Below are 21,011 nucleotides of genomic sequence, written 5' to 3' on the forward strand. Positions count from 1 at the left end.
GAACAAGTTATAGCTCTTAAATTTACTTAGCCAAGTTATTACATTATATGCTTTATTGGAGCAGACATACCTTTATAATCTTTTAAATAGATATAATGTAAAATAATTTTAAATATCTGAAAATGAATGCTTCCTAACAAAGATATAATTTTCAATAAAGATGTTATTGCAGATAAATTATATTGTAGCAATAATGTTGGGTATTCAGCAGTTTTTCAAATACAATCAGTGACACAAAGCCTGACTAGCTCAGAGGAGGTTTTCAGTCCACAGGAAAAAGCGGCCCTTGCATGTCTCATGCACTGCACCCAACGCTAGAGACAGCGCACTGCCGGGGTCATGCATTTCTCCATTTCTGACCCTGAGCATGGTTGCGGAGACAACAAATGTTACCTCTAACACTTACCTTATAAACAGTTACTTTCTGCCAATTAAAGAATAATTTCATAGTGATATATTAGATGACAGCAGAAAGATAATAAACTCTAAAATTGCATTTTAAAATCAGATTGTGCTCTCACCTGTACTAGGCTCCTGTCTACAACAACCCCAGAAAGAACCTGTGACTGCGGGCCAGCAGTTTTGATATCTTGCAGGTTTTGCTCCCGGATCTATAAAAGAAAAATACATCAAAGCTACTTGCTTAGTCTCTGTGTGTGCCACAATATGAGCTGTTTTATATTAACTTTGGTTGAGTTGGCTTGGATATATAAGATATTGGTTGCATCAATTATCACTGCAGGTTACAATTTTATACCTTTCTAATCTTTTGAGGCTACAAACATCACTTTATCAGAAGCTCTCAGGGGATCTAGGGTCCTGTACTGAACCCCAAATCTTGTGACTGCAAATTTGCAAATTTATTCAAGCAAAACACTTAGTTTGAATGTGCTGTTTTTGCTTTGCAAAAGGAAGGAACAAGAGAAGAAGCTCGTAGAACAACGCAAGGGAGTATATTTATTAAAACCACAGCAGTAAGCAGATTGTATTAAACATTCCAAGATCAGTTCTTACAAAAGTGTGTGAATATGCTGGGCCAATCTGTAGGCTTGGCCAGTTGCTTCTTATGTGTGGAGATAAGATTAAGTGGACAGTGCTAATTTGTGGGAGCCAGGGGAAGAAACATTAGTGATCTGGATGGGAGGGAAGAGAGAAATGCTGATCTCTGTGGTGTTATTTGAAAGGAAAAAAAATTGCAACATATCTGGCAAATACTAATAGGGCTGCACTATTCTACCTGGTTCTTGCCAAGCAAGGAGGGGATAGGGGACTTTCTTGACCAGATTCCTGGCTTCCAAGTTGAAAAGTGAAATTCCCCATAGCAAAAACACTTGTTCTAATTAGGATGCTGTATTAAGCAAATGTCTTCGTGATTTCTCCCCCTCACCCAACATTTTGCTTGACTTTTCCATCTTGTTTGTTAGGAGTGCTCATTCTTCAACATGCTTGAATGATATCCAGTAAGAGAGATGTAGACTTTTTAAACATATGAATTCCCTTGAGATTCCACTACAATGTTCACCTACTGGGCATATAAGACAACCCCTAACTTTTGAGAAGATTTTCCTGAGTTAAAAAGTCATCTTATACTGGGTGTATAAGACGACACCCAACTTTTGAGAAGATTTTCCTGGGTTAAAAAGTAGTCTTATACGCCAGAAAATACAGTATTTCAATCACTATAAAAAACGAGATGACATACTGATTGCCAGTACAAACCTTGTTTCTCATTTCTTGGACCTCCTTTGGGTTAGTATTCAATGGAACGAATAGATTTTGGACAGCAGAGGTGGCAGTTCTATGTCCATCCTCTTTGGTCCACTGTAATATGAAGAACAATTATATCAAACAAAATTGCTAAAATGGGTGGAACATTCATATCAGCAAGTTCACAACACGTACATAATACACAATACATAATAACCGAGAAATTAATCAATGATTATGATCCACTAATTATAAAAATGTAACCATCCCTAAACTTTGAAATATCTTTTAAGCTGCATTTTTATGTATACAGAAGAAATATGAAAATACAGAATATGAAAATGCCTCTGAGTATAGAGCTAGTAAAGGTATTAATGAAAATTGCTTTAAGGGGCTTTGATAAATTAAGGCAGAAAACCCAAAGAATCACAAGTATACTATGCCAAATTAAATTCTTTTATAATTAGACTGCAGTCCAGGGGATACTTTTCTGTGAGTAAGTCCTACTGATCACATGGGAAAGGTTGCTGAAATAGAAATCTAGCCACAATGCCAAGTTTTCTCAACTGCCTTTTCCACATCATTGATTCACTTCCCTGATATTTACACACACCAATGCCAACAGAAAGCACAAGATGACAGGAATATGAAAAGCAGTGTGATGTCAATAACTAGGTCAATTGAATGATTCTGTACTATGAGGAAAGAGTGGGCATCACCAAAGTTTGGATTTAAAGCAGAACTCAGAATGCACTGTTTTTAAAATTGTTTTTGTACAGGCAAATAGATGGATAAACCTAAAGGAGGAGTTTGGTGATGTCAAAGAATTTTATATAAAGCTTTACAGCTTCAAAAATTACAACAAGAACAAAAATCCCATACACAAAACACTTCATGATTTCTTTGCAGAAGGTTGTTTTATATGGCCAGTACATTTAGTATGTTGGAAGGTGGCTTTGCATAAGTACAAGCTTTCTTCTTTCACAACAATTAACTGCTCAGCCTCCTTAATTAAATACTAATTGTTATTGCACAAAAAATGCACTGAACATTGAAACAAGCCTGCTTTACACAGATGCTGCTCCTTCCCCCAAATAATTTCAAGGCAAAAGATAGCCAGAAGTAGTACTCTTGAAAAAAGCAACAAAACATTAAAATGTTTTGCAAGTATGAAGTAAAAAAATGGAATGAACATGGAGCTATGGATACTCACTGATTCTTATTTTTTTCACATAAAAATAACTCCAGCTTTTTATTAAAGATATTTAACAACAATATTAAAATCTTAGTATAATTAGAACTTAAAAACACACACCTCAAGAACATTAAAAACCAAATATATAAGCCAGGGTTACTGCTTAAGCTTTGCAAGTTGCTCTAGCAAAATATTAAGATGATTATGTTTTCAAATGATACTTTTACTTTATACTGATCTCAGATATTCACTTCTTTGTGTGTGTCCAAGCAAACACAAAGCCCTTGTAAACATTTTCAGGCACTATCACTACCTAGAACAAAAAAAAAGTGATATTTCAGAGTATGACAGTACTAGATATAGTATAACAAAAAGGAAAAAAATCACCACAGTCAAGGAATCTCTCCTGTGTTTTCTCCGTGGATTTCTAGATGACACTACATTGGCTAAGAGCAACTACATTTCCCATTAATAATTCTGAAAGGGAAAACATAGCAACCATATTTTAGGGGAATATTTTACTGCACTGAGAGAGAAAATGTATGCAAAAAAGAACAGGAACTCAATGTAACAACTTTTGAACAGTATGACTTTTCATGCTTGAAGTTTATCTGTACTTTCACTAGAATGGCTATGGAGGAATCCATTTACAGTCTCAAGTTCCTATATTGTCAGCTTTATATTAATCAGCCATTACAAAGACTTCATCATGCAAAAAAATCTGAGTTTTAGAAATAGAATATACACCATCACAATAAGCATTTCCAAACAGCTATCACTATCCATATGATAGCATTTGAAAACCTTTAGCCAAGACTTAAGTGCATATTTTAACTTCATAAACAAAGTTTCCCAATGGTTACTCGAGCGGCACTTTAGTCATGCCACACCCAGCTAGTACTAGAGGAAAGATTTTCAAATTATGGCCATCTACTTACATGCAACAATTCATGCAGAAGGCTGTGAACACTGGGAGGCTTTAGGAGAGACTAATGCATAGCAGATAGAGGAGCAAAAGAGGTCAATTTATTAGGAGAATTCTTAAGAGGAATTAAAGTTTGTAGAGTTAAACACTAGCCCTTTTTAGTGATTCACAATTTAGCTAAAATAGATGTTGGTATAAGTCAAATTGAGCAGGGGGGTGGACTCTACGGCCTTACAGGCCCCTTCCAACACTACTATTCTATGAAAACAGACCTGATAGTTTTATTAAATGTGGTAACTACACTTAAAACAAAGACTACCAGCTGTGATAGAGACTTATCTAATTTCTACATTGAGGAGTGTTCATATCTAAGGTGATTTAGTGTAAGTTGTAACCAGAATAGTTTTCCAGAAAATATCACAATACTTTTCTGATACAGAACTATTTTAAGTAGCTGAAATATATAAAACAATAAAGCACTGAATTGTTAACTTATTGGTAGTGTAGCAGATTAAAATGTAACTCTATTCTCTTTCACTCAAACAATTAATGAGAATGCAGATTGTAGTATTACAAATCAATGTTTCATGTGAAACTAGATTAGATACTAAGGAAAGGAAAGAGTGTTGTATTTTCTTCCCAAAGCCTCACAGTGCCTGCCACCAAAAGTTGCTCTACATCATCTAACTATGAACAGTAAGGTAGGCACAGACCAAGCAGTTGGTAATACAGCTTGGCACGCAGACACCGGACGAGAGAGACTGCAGCAAGGGTTTCACGTGATCGTGTGTAATGTTCGTCCACACCTTAGTCTTCAACTTGGGGCTGCCGCCATTCTGCCCTTCTTCAGAAGCATCGTCTCCTCGGCCAGAATTCAGCCACCTTGTCTTCTCTCGCTGCTGTTTCTGAAAACTATGCCGCAGAGGAGAACAAGGGCCCAAGTCCCCATCACTAGCAAAAGAATACCCTGTGACACAGGCAGGAATCTCCACATCACTGCATTTTTTAGATTTTTCTCTCAGAGCAGGGCATCGATAGGGATAGCCAGTTCTGTAACCCTGAGAAAACACAACAAAATACTTCAGTCATCTGGATCCCCAAACCTACTATTGCTGAAAAATTACTGGCAGTCATTAAGAAATGTTATATCATCCATGCCATCCTATTTAAGTTCACACAAATGTGTAGACAAATTATTAAACATGTCTTGAAGTAGTTTAATCATACTGGTATGCCCATGAGAGAATCAGTCCAAAGTGTCTTTGTATAGATTAACAAATAAATACAACTTCCATTTAAGAGTAAAAAATGCAGGTTGCTTACCTGTAACTGTAGTTCTTTGAGTGGTCATCTATGCATTCACACATATGGGCTTTGCACCTGCGCAGAGACCAGACCGGAACCTTCTATAGCTGAGTGGAACGTTTTTGGCGGGAACCCCTCCCCCATGCTACCGCGCACGTCCATGGGGTTCCCGCCCTTACCTCAGTTTACAGGAGTCCGACATTGTGCCCCCATAAACATGAGTATAATTTCAATAAAGTACATTCCACGTATAACTGTGTCATTTGTAAGTCTCACACCACCAAGTGGGGATGGTGGGTGGGTTGTGTGAATGCATAGATGACCACTCGAAGAACTACAGTTACAGGTAAGCAACCTGCATTTCTTCTTTGTGGTCTCTATGCATAACACATATGGGTGAGTAGCAAGCTGACATATCTTTGGAGGTGGGTTGGTGCATCATCTGAAGATCTCCGAGAGCACTGTCCTTCCAAACGAGCAGTCGTGCCTAGCACGGGTGTCCAAACTGTAGTGCCTAACAAACGTGGATGGAGTGGACCACGTTGCAGCTCTACAGACTTCTGTCAAGGGAACACCTCTGCTGAAGGCAACAGATGTTGCGACAGCTCTGGTAGAATGAACTGTCACAGGTTTCACAAGCTCTAGTTTAGAGATAGAGTAAGCAAGTTCAATTGTCTCTACAATCCAGCGTGACAGTTGCTGGCATGAAACAGGGAGTCCCTTATAAGGCTCACCATAACAAATAAACAATTGCTTTGTTTTCCTCAAACTCTCTGTCCTAGCCTTGTAAAAGGCAAGAGCTCTCCTTACATCAAGTTATGTAAAGAAAACTCAACAGGTGTTGGATTCGGAAAGAAAGCTGGTAGAGTGATATATTGGGACAGATGAAAGGTTGACACTACCTTAGGCAAGAAGGCAGGGTCTGTGCGTAACACAACCTTATCTTTGTGAAAGATAGTGTAAGGAGCATCTATCCTGAGAGCTCTAAGCTCACTTGCATGTCTAGCAGAAGTGATGGCTACTAAAAAGACAGTCTTGAATGTTAGAGGCCTAAGGTCAGATAAGGCCATGGGCTCGAAGGGCTTCTTTGTCAATGCCTGTAACACCACTGATAGGCTCCATGGTGGAACGATACTCTTTACTGTCGGTATCATATTTTTAAGCCCCTTTAAAAATTTCCTCGATGTTGGATGTACAAAAGGTGTAAAACCATCCATGCCTCAATGAAAAGACGTAATAGCCGCTAAGTGAACTCTGATGGAAGTGAGTTCGAGTCCCTGCTGATAAAGTGCCAATAGGTATTTGAGAATCAATGACAAAGGGCAAGATTCAGGTGCTTGATCGTTTTCCAAGGCAAAAGTTTGAAATCCCTGCCACTTTGCCGCGTAAGATTTTCTCGTTGAAGGCTTTAGTGATGCCAACAATATATGGTCTACAGTTAAATCTTTGATACGAGGGGAGGAGTGGATGATATCCTCCATGCCGTCATCTTGAGGGTCGACAGGTTTGCGTGTCGAACCCTTCCCGTTCGACAGTCGAAGGGTGTGGGAGAACCACGTCTGTCGAGGCCACCACGGTGTGACAAGGATGCAGTCTGACCTGTCCGACTGGATCTGGCCAGTACCTCGTCAATAGTGGAAACAGAGGAAAGATGTAAAGGAGATTTCCTTTCCAGGTCCTGGTGAAAGCGTCTCCTAGCGAGTGCTTTCCTCTTCCTGCTCTGCTGCAGAACTTGGAACAGGCTGCGTTTTCTTCGGTAGCGAAGACATCGACAGCAGGGAGGCCCCAATACCGAAAGAGATCGTCCCTTATTTCGGTATCGAGCTCCCATTCGTGGTCGACGTGAAAAGACCTGCTGAGGGCGTCCGCGATGATGTTTTCCTTGCCCACTACATGGATCGCCGTCAGGTGAGTATTTCTCTTTATGCACCAGTTCTAAATCCTGAGTGCCGATCGATTCAGAGGATGAGACCTTGTCCCACCTTGTCTGTTGATGTACGCCACTACCGTGGTGTTGTCCTTCGCGATCAGTACGTTTCGGCCCTCGATCATTTGTGAAAAAGTTTTTATTGCATTCTCCACCGCTAGCAGTTCTAAGTGTTTGATATGATGTTCCCTCTGGGAAATAGGCCAACGACCCTGAGCTATGAGGGAGTCGCAGTGTGCTCCCCATCCGATCAACGATGCATCTGTCATGATCGTTACCGAAGGAGTGTTTGTTGGAACGGAACCCCTTCTAGGAGCGTCGACATCGAAAAACCACCATTTCAGAGATGCCCTTACTTGCGTCGGGATCGACAGGTAAGTTCGCCGGGCATCGTGTTGAAGATCGAAAGTTCTTAAAAACCAGGCCTGCAATATTCTCATTCTGAGTCTTGCAAACCTGATGACTGCAGTTGTAGCTGCCATCAAGCCTAATAGCCTCTGAATTGTCCATGCCGAGACCTTTCGGCGGCTCTCGGTAGCGATGGCTAAATCTTGAAGGGTGCTTGCTCTAGTCGAGGGCAGGTATGCTCTCCCGTCCCGAGACGATAGGGTTACCCCTATGAAGTCCAGCTTCTGATGTGGGGTCAAGATGGATTTCTCCTCGTTGACCCACAGACCCAACGAGTCCAACAGGTTGAGGGTGGTTGAAATGTCCTTCTGAAGCGTGTCACTGTTGTCCGCTACCAGAAGCCAATCGTCCAAATACAGGTATATGTATATTCCTTTTTGTCTTAGCTGGGCGCACACTACCGCCATCACCTTTGTGAAGACCCTCGGTGCTGTGGCGAAGCCGAAGGGAAGAACGGTGAACTGGTATTGAGATGTCCCGATCAAAAAATGAAGGTAAGCTTGATGCGACTTCCTGATGGAGATGTGGAAATACGCATCCTTCAGATCCACCACAGCGAACCAGACTCCTTTGTGTAGGAGCTGTAAAATAGAAGTAGCCATTACTTTCACCCCCGAAGAAAGAAGAAGGACATCGAGCTCGATGGCATACCCCAAGTTGATGATAGTGAGCACCCAGGAGTCCGATGTTATTGACTCCCATTGATGGTAATGTGGTGCTAGGCGGTTCACAAAGGGAGGTGGATCTGGGATAAAGGAGTCAAACCCGCTGCTTCTTAGAGAAGTCGGGCTGACGTTTGTCCCGCTGGTATCTACCCTAGTAAGGTCGCTTCCTTTGGAGCTGTTGTTGCTGCTGCCTCTGTTGGCCTTGGTAGTAGGGCCACTGCTGTTGTTGTTGAGGTGGCGGTCTTGTCCACCGTCTTGGCTTGTACTGGGCAGGCGGAGCAGAGAAACCCATCTTCTTGGCCTTTATACGAGCCTTGTATATGGAGTTCAAGGTCTCATCCGTCTTACCATTAAATAAGCCCTCGCCATCGAAAGACATGTTCTCAATCCTGGCTTTGGTGTCATGAGCCAGATTGGCGGAGCATAGCCAAGCATGTCTCCTCAAAGACACGGCCCCCACCATCGACTTGGAATGGCAGTCAACTTGGTGTCGCACTGTCGACAATTGTTGCCTGGCTATGGCTGAAGCTTTACTTTGGAAGACTCGTGCCAGCTCTTTTTTGTCCTCTGGGAGATGTTCACATAGTGATCCTATTTTCTCCCAGAGGAAGAGCTGGTATTGTGCCATGGTAGCCTCGTAGGTTGATGCCCTGATGCCCAAAGAGGCAGAGGAGTAAATCCTCCTGCTCGAGTCATAGCCGGTGTTTTCCAAGATAATTGAGCCGTTTGCCTTAAAGCATGTGGAATAGGGATGGCAAGTCGTTGGTTGTGGACTGGAAAAAGTCGTAGATTGGATCGACGACCGATTCATCCGTTTGCTGGATCCCCAGTCCTAATGCCTGAACCATTCTAAGCATATGGTCAGAAAATCTGACCATATCGTCGGAAGGGGAAGAAGGGTCCTTGTCATGAACCTCATCTTCTGGTGAAGGCATCGATGGAGTAGCCGACAACCCCGACTCAGAATCCGATGGGTAATTATCCTCAGGCGAGGATACTGTAACCACCTGGAGATCTACATGCTCCGTCGGTACCATGGTAACCGCGGCGGCTGATGCCGATGGCTGCGTACGGTGTCGAGGCGTCGACACCGTGGACATTTGGTGGGCGGGCGGTGGAGGCAGCGGTAGATGACACACCCTCGATGTAGGCGGAAGGTGCGCATAATATTCTTCTTGAGGGGACTGATGGTCACCCTGGAAGTATCGTTGTGGGCGATATCGATCCCATTCATAATCACCACATACTGATTGGGGATAAGAGTATTGAGAAGCTCCTTCCCATTGACGCCTTGGAGTGTGCCTTGACTAAGGCGGTAAAGGGATTAGTCCCTGAACTTCTTGCGGCCTGGCAGGCTCCCGGAAAGAGGCCGCTGAAACCGAATCCCGCAACTCGCCCACCGATAGACTGGGAGGGTGTGTCGGTACCGTAGCTGTTGGTACCGACTAGGATCTCGATATCGAGGGAGGCCTTGGTATCGAAGCGGTCGGTATGGCAGGAGGAGTAGAGTGACTCCTAGCCAGTTCTGCCGTGCGGGATGACCCTAACGAGGGTTTTTCCACGTCTTTCTTCTTCTTCTTCTTCTTCTTTTTCTCCATTTCAGAAGAAGATTTGGGAGTCCGGGCCTTTTTGGAGATTTTCCTGGCCGTGGAACTCGCCAGTGACCGTCCAGGCGTTAGGGGTATCTGAGCCCTATTAGCCGCTCTGGAATGTTCAGGCACCTCAGTGCAACGGTCATCAATGGACTTACTGGCTGCCGTTTTGTCAATTCTCGAAGATTTGGGAGTCCGGGCCTTTTTGGAGATTTTCCTGGCTGCGGAACACGCCAGTGACCGTCCAGGCGTTAGGGGTATCTGAGCCCTATTAGCCGCTCTGGAATGTTCAGGCACCTCAGTGCAATGGTCATCAACGGACTTACTGGCTGCCGTTTTGTCCATCCTCGAAGATTTGGGAGTCCGGGCCTTCTTGGAGATTTTCCTGGCCGCGGAACTCGCCAGTGACCGTCCAGGCGTTAGGGGTATCTGAGCCCTATTAGCCGCTCTGGAATGTTCAGGCACCTCAGTGCAATGGTCATCAACAGACTTACTGGTTGCCGTTTTATCCATCGTTGTTGCGTTGGAGGCCTTGTCCGTGGCCCTGAGGGCTTTTTCCCAGAGTATAGAGCGAAGGTGGTCAGCTCTATTTTTCCTGGTTTGTTTGGTGAAGGCCATGCAATGATGGCAAGCCTCTACCTTATGGCCTTCACCCAAGCACAAAACACACAGCGAGTGCCCGTCAGTTGGAGGGAGCTTAGCTCCGCATTTCACACATTTGCGAAATGGGGCCTTAACTGCCATACAGCTAGGCACCGCGACCGAAGTCGCTGAGGAAAATCTAACTCCTATAAAATTATATATATATATATTTAAGGATAGAACAGAAGAGAAACGTTAAGAAGCAAGAAATGAGCGAAAAGAGAAAAGATTTAGAGTGAAAGAAGGATTTTAAAGAGAAAAACGCTAAGAGGTTTGGTTCTATGGTCTAAGCACAATGGCGGACGACGAAGAACTGAGGTAGGGGCGGGAACCCCATGGACATGCGCGGTAGCGTGGGGGAGGGGTTCCCGCCAAAAACATTCCACTCAGCTATAGAAGGTTCCGGTCTGGTCTCTGCGCAGGCGCAAAGCCCATATGTGTGATGCATAGAGACCATGAAGAAGAACCATAACTTAGTCTCAGGGGCTCAGTCCTGTCCATTTCCAGCAGTATTGAGAGGATACTTGGGATATACACTGCCCACATGGAAACCAATGGTGACTAGGAAAACCAATTAGGAGAAAGCTGGGTCCTTTTCTGCCTTGGACTGTCAGTGCTTCTCTTGGGTAGAGCACAATGGATACCTGAAGAACAAGGTATCTCCACATCTGCCTTCAAATGCCTTCTGAGGTGCAGCAGCTGGTTATCAGGAGAAGGGCCTTCTTACTGGAGATGATCTAATTATTAATTTTACAGTATTATTACTGTGAATCATGGAATGCTCTCCCCAGGGTGCCTGCTCTAATGGTATTTTGGTGCTAGTAGGATAACTTTTTACTTCATCTTTTTCATCTCTGCCCTTTTAGATTTTTTTCTCTTTGAAAAAAGAAGATTGCTTTAACTGTTTCTATTCTGTTTTGATTTTTTTTTCTAAACTAATTGGGAAATTTGCTTGAAGGGTAGGGTAGAAATTTAAACAATAGAAACAATAACAGTGCTGGACAACTGCAACAATCCAGCCTATAAAAAAGATGCCATGATGCTGCCCCAACATAGTTATCATCTTACATTGTTTATCCCTATTTTGCTTTTCAGAGAACACAAATTACAGGTCTGCTGCAATTTCAAAAGTGAATTATGATCCACTTTACTAAGAAATAGACCATAAATCAGCTGAATGTGAGTTGCCCTAAACAAGCCATAATGGCTGCAGTGTGCCCTTTATTTTGATTGCCTTTTATTTTTTAATGAAGATGCATAAAGACAGACATGGCCGTCAATGATAAATACCTCGCTGCTGATATGAGCCTGCCCCTAGATTCAAATATGTGGATGCTGGCACATTTTCAGGGTTCACATTTCCATTTACCATCCTTGACACAATGAGTGTTTAATCGCCCTCTGGCAACTGTAACAAGAGGAGTCTCAGCCTTCCTCCCCACTTTGGAGCTGGGGAAGGTGTGGAGATTATCACACACCTCCCCCCTTGTGCTGAGCATCAGGTGCTCCACACAATCATGGGGAAGACCTCCATCTCCACCCTGAAGGGTATGGTTGGGGCTGGCCATTTCAGCAGGGGGCAGCCAAGTCACTAGGACTGCCTTCGCTACCCACCATCAAATGTGTCTAAGTCTTTCCCTCTGGCTCAAGTCTGGAGCTAGAGAGGGGGGCAAGGAATTATCCTAGACCTTCTGTGAAGGTACAACATGAATTCAGGGATGAAGGCTGAAATCCTATGTGCATTTACCTGGGAGATAGCCCCACTAATTGAGTTATTACCTTAAATAGAAACAAACTCTTGAACACCATTAGCTATGTCTAGGCAACTGTTTCCAGATCTTTCTAATGTTAAGAAGCAGTATAATGTCACAGTAGATACTACCTTACCAAATTATCAAGCATTCGCATAAGAGCTTCAAATTCCTGTTCTCCAGGCCGCCATTTTGGATAAGATGCTGTTTCCTCCCCTGCTAGAAACTCATGATAATGAGTCTTTGCTTTATATCTTTCTGGGTCCAAAAGCACTAAGTTGTCCGGCCCTCCTGCACTGGCCAGAGTACGTACCTTAAAACAATAAAAACAGACCACATTTTGTAAGAATGAATATATCAAACATACCACAATGCTAAATACTTCACTACAAATACTCTACATAACACCTGCTCTGGTCCGCTTGCACTGGCTGCCTGTATGTTTCCGAGCCCAATTCAAGGTGCTGGTTTTGACCTATAAAGCCTTAGGCTTGGGACCACAATACCTGATGGAATGCCCCCAGACTATGGAACCATCTCCCTGATGAGGCTCACCTGGCGCCAACGCTGCTATCTTTCCGGCGCCAGGTTAAGACTCTTTGCCCAGGCATATAGCGGCACATCTTAATTACCCACATGTTTAGTTTTTAACGGTTTTTAATGCTTTATGTGTGTATGTTCTGTGTTTTAGAATTTTAAATTTTGTATACTCGTTTTTATCTTAATTTTTTAGAATTTCTGTAAACCACCCAGAGAGCCCTGGCTATGGGGGCGGCATATAAGTGTAATAATAAATAATAATAATAATAAAAACAAAGTTTTGTTTTTAATTAAAACTATTAATTTAACAAATTTATATAACATCAGTATTCTCTTAGTGCTAAATGAAAGTTTCATCAGGTCATTTTATTACATTGACTGGGTTCGCACAATCACAGTGGTTTGCAGGGGCCCAGAGGCACCTGTTCTGTAAACCAAACCAATCTTAAAACAGTCATAGAATCATAGAATAGCAGAGTTGGAAGGGGCCTACAAGGCCATCGAGTCCAACCCCCTGCTCAATGCAGGAATCCACCCTAAAGCATCCCTGACAGATGGTTGTCCAGCTGCCTCCTGAAGGCCTCTAGTGTGGGAGAGCCCACAACTTCCCTAGTCCATCAGTTGTGGTAGTTTTGTTAACCACACCAACAACCTATCCATTCTGGGTTTGCCTGACATGACAACCTACAGGGGGCGGGGTGTTTGTGGAACAGGTGCTTGCAAATCTGTTACTTAAGCTACCTTGATTTTGCAAACCTGCCCACTATCTTCTGGTACTAGCACTACAAGCCTGTTTTATTTTTTAAAATAAATTATACCCATTCTAGTATGCTTACTTGGATCTCACAGGCAACAACCAAATTATGAATATAGTAGAAAGCCTCTTCAACACTTCCTCCAAATGATACCAAGCCATGATTTCTGAGTATTAAAACCTTGGGAAAGAGAAACAGAAAAAGAAGTGTTGCAAGTAAGAGGTATTTCAAAACGAAACTTTCTCCTTTCTCCTTGGATTGTTTAGCTACTGACCTTGCTTTTGGGACCCAGATCCTTCTGAATCAACACTTTCTCCTCATTGTCCACAAGAATCCCATGGTAATCATGATATGCTATTTCTCCAAGGGACAATGCCTCAGGTGAGACTGGTAAGAGACCATGCTTCATTGCAGACACCTGAAAATATTACAATAGATTTTATAAAGGGGAGTACAAGATGAAACAAAAATTCTGTACTCACCAGTGAATTTCTGTTCTTTCTTTCATAAATTTATATGCCACTTTCCAGTGGACTCTCAAAGTGGTTAACAGGTTTATTGAAAAAACCAATATATAGCTATAAAATAATAGCTGGTAGATTATAACCATACTGGCTGGTTCACCCATCAGAAAAGCCTGCATGAAGAGGTAAATCTTGAGCAGACACTGAACACATCTGCCTAAATATCAATGGGAAGCATGTTCCAGAGAGTGGGTGCTCACCTTTGCTTACCGGTGAATCTGCATTTTCCAAAAGGCTTGGGGGGGTATGGTGGATTCAGGTGTATCAGGTAGCTTCATTGACTGACACTTTGTGGAACAATTCGGTATCCCCATGGCCTTTGTTGAAGCCATTGCTGGAGATCTACTGACTAGAAACTCAGAGTCAGATATGAAGTGCAATCTAGAACCTTAGGGAGTGGGTGTCCTTTGACTTGGTAACATCACTACACTTTCCAATTTTGTTGGGTATTATATGGCTTACTCAGCATGAACCTTTCATTTGTTGGAATGATACTTGCTTCTACAGTAATGTGATTCAGGCTATGGTCTGCCTTGAAACAGAATTACAGCTCCCTGACAACTGTGCTGATTGCCAAGATGTATTTAACCTGGTTTAACCAGACAGCCTGCCCTCCCCACCCCAAATTACCCTAAGCCTGTGATCTCATTTCAGGAGCTCACATTACCCTATATTGCCCATAATCCCTGTCAGAACCTGAACTAGCAAACCTCAGGGATTATTTGGGGATAAGTACATAAAACACAGGTTCATTCAATATTCCAACTCCTCTGCTGGAACAACTTTTTTTTCAACTAAGAAGAAATGCAGGGAATTACAGGTGAGCTACCAATCCCTCAGTAAGGTTATTTACTAATTTTATTTTAAAGTATTTCTATACCACCTGTCATGTAAAACATATTTAGGTGGTATACAAGATTAAAACTAATATAAAAATATAAATATACAATATAAAACATACTAAAATATAACTAGGGGCAACAGGTAAACAACAAACAATAGAACAATAAACAACATAGAACAATAGGCATTACAAATCTTCAAAAGCTTGAACTGTGTTAGAGTTGGCATGTCTTATTTCTAAGGGGAGGATATTCCAGAGAGTGGATGCTACCACAGAAAAGGCACTCTTCCTTGTTGTCACCAGATGGACATCTGTAGGGTATGGGCCAACTAGGAAGGGCCTCTGATGCCTTATAGTTTAATACCAAAATCTTAAACTTGGCCCAGGAGCAAACTGGGAGCCACTGCAGTTCTTTCAACAATGGTTATATGGCCACACAATAATCTCGCTGCTGCATTCTGCACAAGCTCCGCTTCTGGACCACATATAAGGGCAGTCTCACATAGAACACATTAAAATAGTCAAGATACGAAATTATCAATGTATGTGTCACTGAGGCTATGCTATTCCTATCTAGGAACAGCCATAGGTGGCATACTAATTGAAACTGGTAAAGGGCACTTTTTGTCACTGCAGCCACTTGGGTCTCTAGAGACAATTATGGTTCTATGAGCACCCTCAAAATATGTATCTGCTCCTTCAGAGAAATTGCAACCCTGTCCAGAACAAGCAACTTGTCTAGTCCCAGACCCAGGAACTGCCTAATCACAGAATTCAGTCTTTGTAAACTGAAACTCAATCCAGACAAGACTGAGATGCTGTTAGTAGGGGACTCCGCTGACAGGATAGGGGGGGGTGTTCTACTGGTTCTGGATGGGATTGGACTCACCCTGAAAAAGCAGGTTCATAGCTTGGGGGTTCTTTTAGATCCATCATTGTCACTTGAGGCTCAGGTGACCTCAGTGGCACGGAGTGCCTTCTACAAACTCTGGTTGGTGGCCCAGCTACGCCCCTATCTAGACAGGGATAACCTGGCTTCAGTTGTCCATGCTCTGGTAACCTCCAAGTTAGATTACTGCAATGCACTCTACGTAGGGCTGCCTTTGAAGACGGTTTGGAAGCTGCAGCTCATGCAAAATGCAGTGGCCAGATTGATTTTGGGAACTAGAAGTTTCAACCATATATCACCTGCTCTGGTCCACTTGCACTGGCTGCCTGTATGTTTCCGAGCCCAATTCAAGGTGCTGGTTTTGACCTATAAAGCCTTACACGGCTTGGGACCACAATACCTGATGGAACGCCTCTCCCGACGTGAATATACCCAGTCACTACGTTCAACATCTAAGGTCCTCCTCCGGGTGCCTACTTCGAGAGAGGCTCGGAGTGTGGCAACAAGCGACAGGGCCTTTTTGGAGGTGGCCCCCAGACTATGGAATGATCTCCCTGACGAGGCTCGCCTGGCACCAACGCTATCTTTCCGGCGCCAGGTTAAGACTTTCGTCTTTGCCCAGGCATAAGGCATCACATCTTAATCACCCACATGTTTAGTTTTTTTTAACGGTTTTTAATGCTTTATGTGTGTATGTTCTGTGTTTTAGAATTTTAAATTTTGTATTCTCGTTTTTATCTTAATTTTAGAATTTCTGTAAACCGCCCAGAGAGCCCTGTCTATGGGAGCGGTATATAAGTGCAATAAATAAATAAATAAATTGTTTATTGGCCCTCATCCAGCCTTCCACTGCATCTAAACACTGATCCAGGCAAGACAGTGTGTTTTAATTCTTCAAAATATATTATTTCTTCCTACATATGGCGTTTATATCAACTTAAGATAGAATTGCCTGGTCTGTCTATGATCCCATTTCTTTTCCAATTCTTTACTTGATATTCTTTACTCAATAAAATTTATTTCTTCTCTTTCCTGTAGAACACTCTAGAAAGTTCCTTTTTATTACTCTTGGCCTTAAAATATTGAAACATCTCTGGTAAACTTGTTTGTATGCCTGCGTTTGTATGCAGGGAATATTGACATGAGGGGAAGATATTACAATAAAGGGAGCCATTTTGTGACCATTTGGGCAGACCTTGGGATCACTGGGAGGCAATGTTCTTTGAAAGAACAGCAAAATACTAAAGATGGGCAACATTGGCATCATTAAGTGTGACATCAAACCCCATGCATGTTATGCCCTCCTGTATCTGAAGAAAGGTATAAAAGACCCCAAGAGCATAAAGGAGAGGGTCTTTTGTGAACAGTCAGACCTGACAAAATGACCACTGTCAACTCCCTAGTTCAAGCATCCCATCTTGATGAGTATAATAGTTTGTGTATGTAAGTATGGGGTATTCTGGGCAAATATGAAGCGAAAGTATTTGCTGTCCAGTGCTTAGATATCAGGGATATATCTTTATATTGCCATATTCCATACTTTGGGAATTTGGGGCTGTGTGTAGCCAAAGTGTTCACTGTTATTTGGGAGCATGGGTTTCGTTTAGAACTTTTCAATAAAAATCCTTAAACTTCATAGAATCATAGAATAGTAGAGTTGGAAGTGGCCTACAAGGCCATCAAGTAACCCCCTGCTCAATGCAGCAATCCACCTTAAATCATACTTGACAGATGGTTGTCGAGCTGCCTCTTAAATGCCTCTAGTGTGGGAGAGGCCACAATACTAAGGTAATACCAGGTAACTGGTTCCATTGTCATACTACTCTAACTTCCTTCTAAACGTTTTGTGTTCTCATCTCAACTCCACCCTATAAGTTTCCATTGTTTTGGAGCCTGGTCAACTGTAAAAATCATGGGAGGGCGGAGCCAGCAAGCAAATGAAGCAGTAGGGCAAATCGTCGCTGCGGGACGGTAGGTCCTAAAAATACTTTCATCCAAAAGTAATCGGGCTGGGAGCAGCAAAGAAATTGATGAGAAGCTTTGTGCTGTAGTCGGGAGGGAAAGAATAAATCATTTTGCTACGTGTAATAGACAATTAGCCTGCAAGAAAGTGGGGGCGTGGAGGAGAGGTTTTCCTTAAGAACTCTCATGGCGGAGTGTTTATCTTGAAAAGGAAAGTTGTTTGAAGAAAAGAAAAAGCCAGCGTCATGAGAGAGTGATTGATGGAACCAGCCCCACTTTAGTAATTTCTGTTTAATTATGGCAATAATCTCCCATCGCAGATGCGACACGCTAATTGTTTTGGCTAAAAGTGAAACTAAGAGACAGCTCATAATAAAGTGATCTATGCCACCCAAGAAAGATCTATCGGTAAAACCGAAGTGGCAAAGACAACACACGTCCAACAATGCAGCCTCTCGTCTTCAAAAATTAGCTGAATTAAACGGAGATAAAAATCAGGACCAGAGCCAAAAAAAAGAACCGAAAGATTTAAAAATGGCTGACAAAGTTGGCTTGGAGCCAGAATCACAACCTGCTACTATGGAACAGATGACAGTTCTTTTAAAAGGAGTGAAAGATGCGATCTTCACAAAGATGGTTGAAGTTGGAAAAACGAATAAGCGTGTGGATGATTTAGCTGCAGAGATGGCTGAGAGAGACAAGCAATTAAGCTCTCTTAAATTAGAAGTAGACCAGATGGGAAAGCAAGTTAAGCAGGTGAAAAAGATCCAGGAGGAGCAGGAGCGGAAATTTGATGAGAATGAGAAGAGATTGATATCTTTGGAAGATCAGTCCAGGAGGTCAACACTGCGTCTTCGTAATTTGGTCGAGAGGAAAGGGGAGGACCTCAGAAAGGCCCTCCCATGCTGGTTTAAAGAATTGGTCCCAACCCTGGAACTACGTGAAGAAGAAGTGGAGCATATACACAGGATTGGAGGCTACAGAAGTGGTTCAACCCCTAGAGATGTCTTGCTGAAATTCTCAAATTACTACAAAAAAGAGCAGTTGATGAGGGAGCTGGGATCGCTGGGAGAGCTGAAGTTCCAAGGTGTTCCAGTGCAAGTTTTTAATGACTTATGTCAACAAACTTTGGAATGGAGATGTAGCGTCAAGCCTATAACAGCGGAATTGAAGAAGAGGGAGATACCCTATGCTTGGGGGTATCCAGTTTTTCTGTGCTTTTCATATAAGGAAAAAAATCACAAAGTTTTTTCTTTTCAGCAAGGCCTGGAGCTTCTTGAGAGTTTAGGTTTGGGTCCACGGGATGATGTTGGCGATGATGCAAAGGATGATGATGAGGAAGAAAGAGGCGCAGCAGGGGGTGGGATGTAAGTTGGATAACATGGGATGATAAGAAGTATAAATATATTAGAAGTCCTGCTGGTTCTGTGTTCTTGGCTCTTTCCCCCCTCCACAAGGGTTAATAATTATGGCCAGAGTGTTAGACTCCTGGGGATGTAAGGGGGGAAAAGATATGGGTGGGAGGGTGGGTGGGAGGGATACAAAGGGGGGCTTATGTTGTTATGTTTATAAATTTGAATCTCACCACATAAGGGATCGGAAAGAATACCAAAGAATTAAGTACGGATAAGAAGATAAGAATCTCAACATTCAACGTCAAGGGTCTGGGGGCAGTCGTGAAACAGAGGAGAATTGAACAATTGTTAAATAGAGATGGTTCTGATATTATCTTTCTGCAGGAAACGCATCAATGTAACGATGAGACAAATTTAATTTGCCTGAAATGGTCAGTTTATTATGAAAAGTCGTTGGGGACTTCAAAAAAAATAGGGTGGCCATTTTGATTTCAAAAAGAAGTGGATTCATGTTAGAGAATATTAAAAAGGATGGGAATGGGAGATATCTCTTGATTAAAGGTCAAATTGAAGGGAAAATGTTTATGCACCAAATGATAAACAAAGAGAATTTTATGAAGAGGTATTCAGAGAGATAGAAGAATTTAAAGAGGAATATGTTATTTTGGCTGGAGATTTTAATATGGTTATGGATAATAGAGTGGAAAGGACAAACCCCTCTAAGGTAGAAAAGAGAAATAATGTTACTATTTTAAATAAAATAATTAAGGAAAAGGATTTTGTTGATTGTTGGAGAGTTTTTAGATCCTGGGTTTACTTTTTATTCTCCAGTCCATCATACATATTCTAGGATAGACCATATTTTTGTCTCCAGAGAGTTTGTAACTAAGCTATGCAGAATGGAATTAGGGGTAATTAGAGTAACGGATCATGCATTGGTAAGTTTAGATTTTACAGTTAGTAAGGATTACAAAGAAGCATTAAGGTGGAGATTGAATACCAAGATATTTAAGCATACCAAAGTGATTGAGAAAATGCAAGAGGAATTGTCAGAAACCTGGGAAATAAATGAAAAGGGAGGAACAAGGACAGCAGTGGTTTGGGATACCATGAAGGCTGTGACTAGGGGGATTTGTATCAGGGAAACGTGCAACCTAAAAAGACAACAGGATGCAATGCAGGCTAAATTAGAGAATGAGATAATAAAGTTGGAAAAGGAATACTGGCAAAATAAAAATAAACATAATTTAATAGAACTACAGGCAAAGAAAAAGGAACTAGAGAATATAAATCTATAAGAAGTTCAGAGGAATTTAATTTACATGAAAAGAGAATATTTTCAAAATAGTAATAAGAATTCTAAAATGCTTGCTAAGCTCACACAAAAGGAAAAAGCTAAAAACGGGATAGGATCAGTAAAAAATAAGCAAGGTAATTATTGTCATATGATGAAGGATAAAATAAAAAAAGTTCAGGAATTTTTTGAAGATTTATATAAGGAAAAAGATACCCAAAAGGAGAGGATGGAAGTGTATGTGGACAAATACTTGAAGAAGGGATTAGAAAGAGAGCATAAGGAAGTAATGGATAAAATTATATTACAAAGTGAAATAGAGGAGGTTATAGACCAGCTGAAATTGGGGAAAGCACCTGGGGCAGATGGTCTAGGACCAGAGTTGTATAAAAATTTTAAACCATTAATAGTGCCAAAGTTATTGAAATTATATAATGCTATATTGGAAGGGGAGAGGATTCCAGAATCATGGGAGCATTCGATAATAATTTTAATCTCGAAGCCGGATAAGGATTTGACTCTCCCTGACTCCTTTCTCCTGATGTTCACGATCGTATCTCGGCATGTCTTTCAGATATCTCAGCTTGGCTGCTTCATCGTCGCTTGAAGCTTAACATGGCAAAGACTGAATTGCTTGTTTTTCCTCCTAAACCTTCTCCTCATCTCTCATTCTCTCTTACTGTCAATGATGTTACGCTTACTCCGGTCAAGGAAGCTCGTAGCCTTGGCTT

General features: G+C 41.9%; 1 protein-coding gene across 7 annotated transcripts in view; it reads right to left on the reverse strand.

Moving 5' to 3' along the window:
- The window catches only part of ADD1 (adducin 1), a 198,581-nt gene that overhangs the window by 117,055 nt on the left and 60,515 nt on the right, over positions 1–21,011 (reverse strand). For 3 of the 7 annotated variants that reach the window (XM_063135816.1, XM_063135820.1, XM_063135822.1), the window contains exons 7-12: positions 13,687–13,830; positions 13,494–13,592; positions 12,254–12,430; positions 4,541–4,885; positions 1,720–1,821; positions 522–611 (exon numbers count right to left, since the gene is read on the reverse strand). In XM_063135816.1, the coding sequence (XP_062991886.1) occupies positions 522–611; positions 1,720–1,821; positions 4,541–4,885; positions 12,254–12,430; positions 13,494–13,592; positions 13,687–13,830 (957 nt within the window). Of the gene's footprint in view, positions 1–406; positions 425–521; positions 612–1,719; positions 1,822–4,540; positions 4,886–12,253; positions 12,431–13,493; positions 13,593–13,686; positions 13,831–21,011 lie in introns of all 7 variants that reach the window. The other 4 variants (XM_063135819.1, XM_063135821.1, XM_063135815.1 and 1 more) reach the window with 3 other exon arrangements.

Source organism: Elgaria multicarinata, chromosome 10 (assembly GCF_023053635.1).
Source record: "Elgaria multicarinata webbii isolate HBS135686 ecotype San Diego chromosome 10, rElgMul1.1.pri, whole genome shotgun sequence".
Taxonomy (NCBI): domain Eukaryota; kingdom Metazoa; phylum Chordata; class Lepidosauria; order Squamata; family Anguidae; genus Elgaria; species Elgaria multicarinata.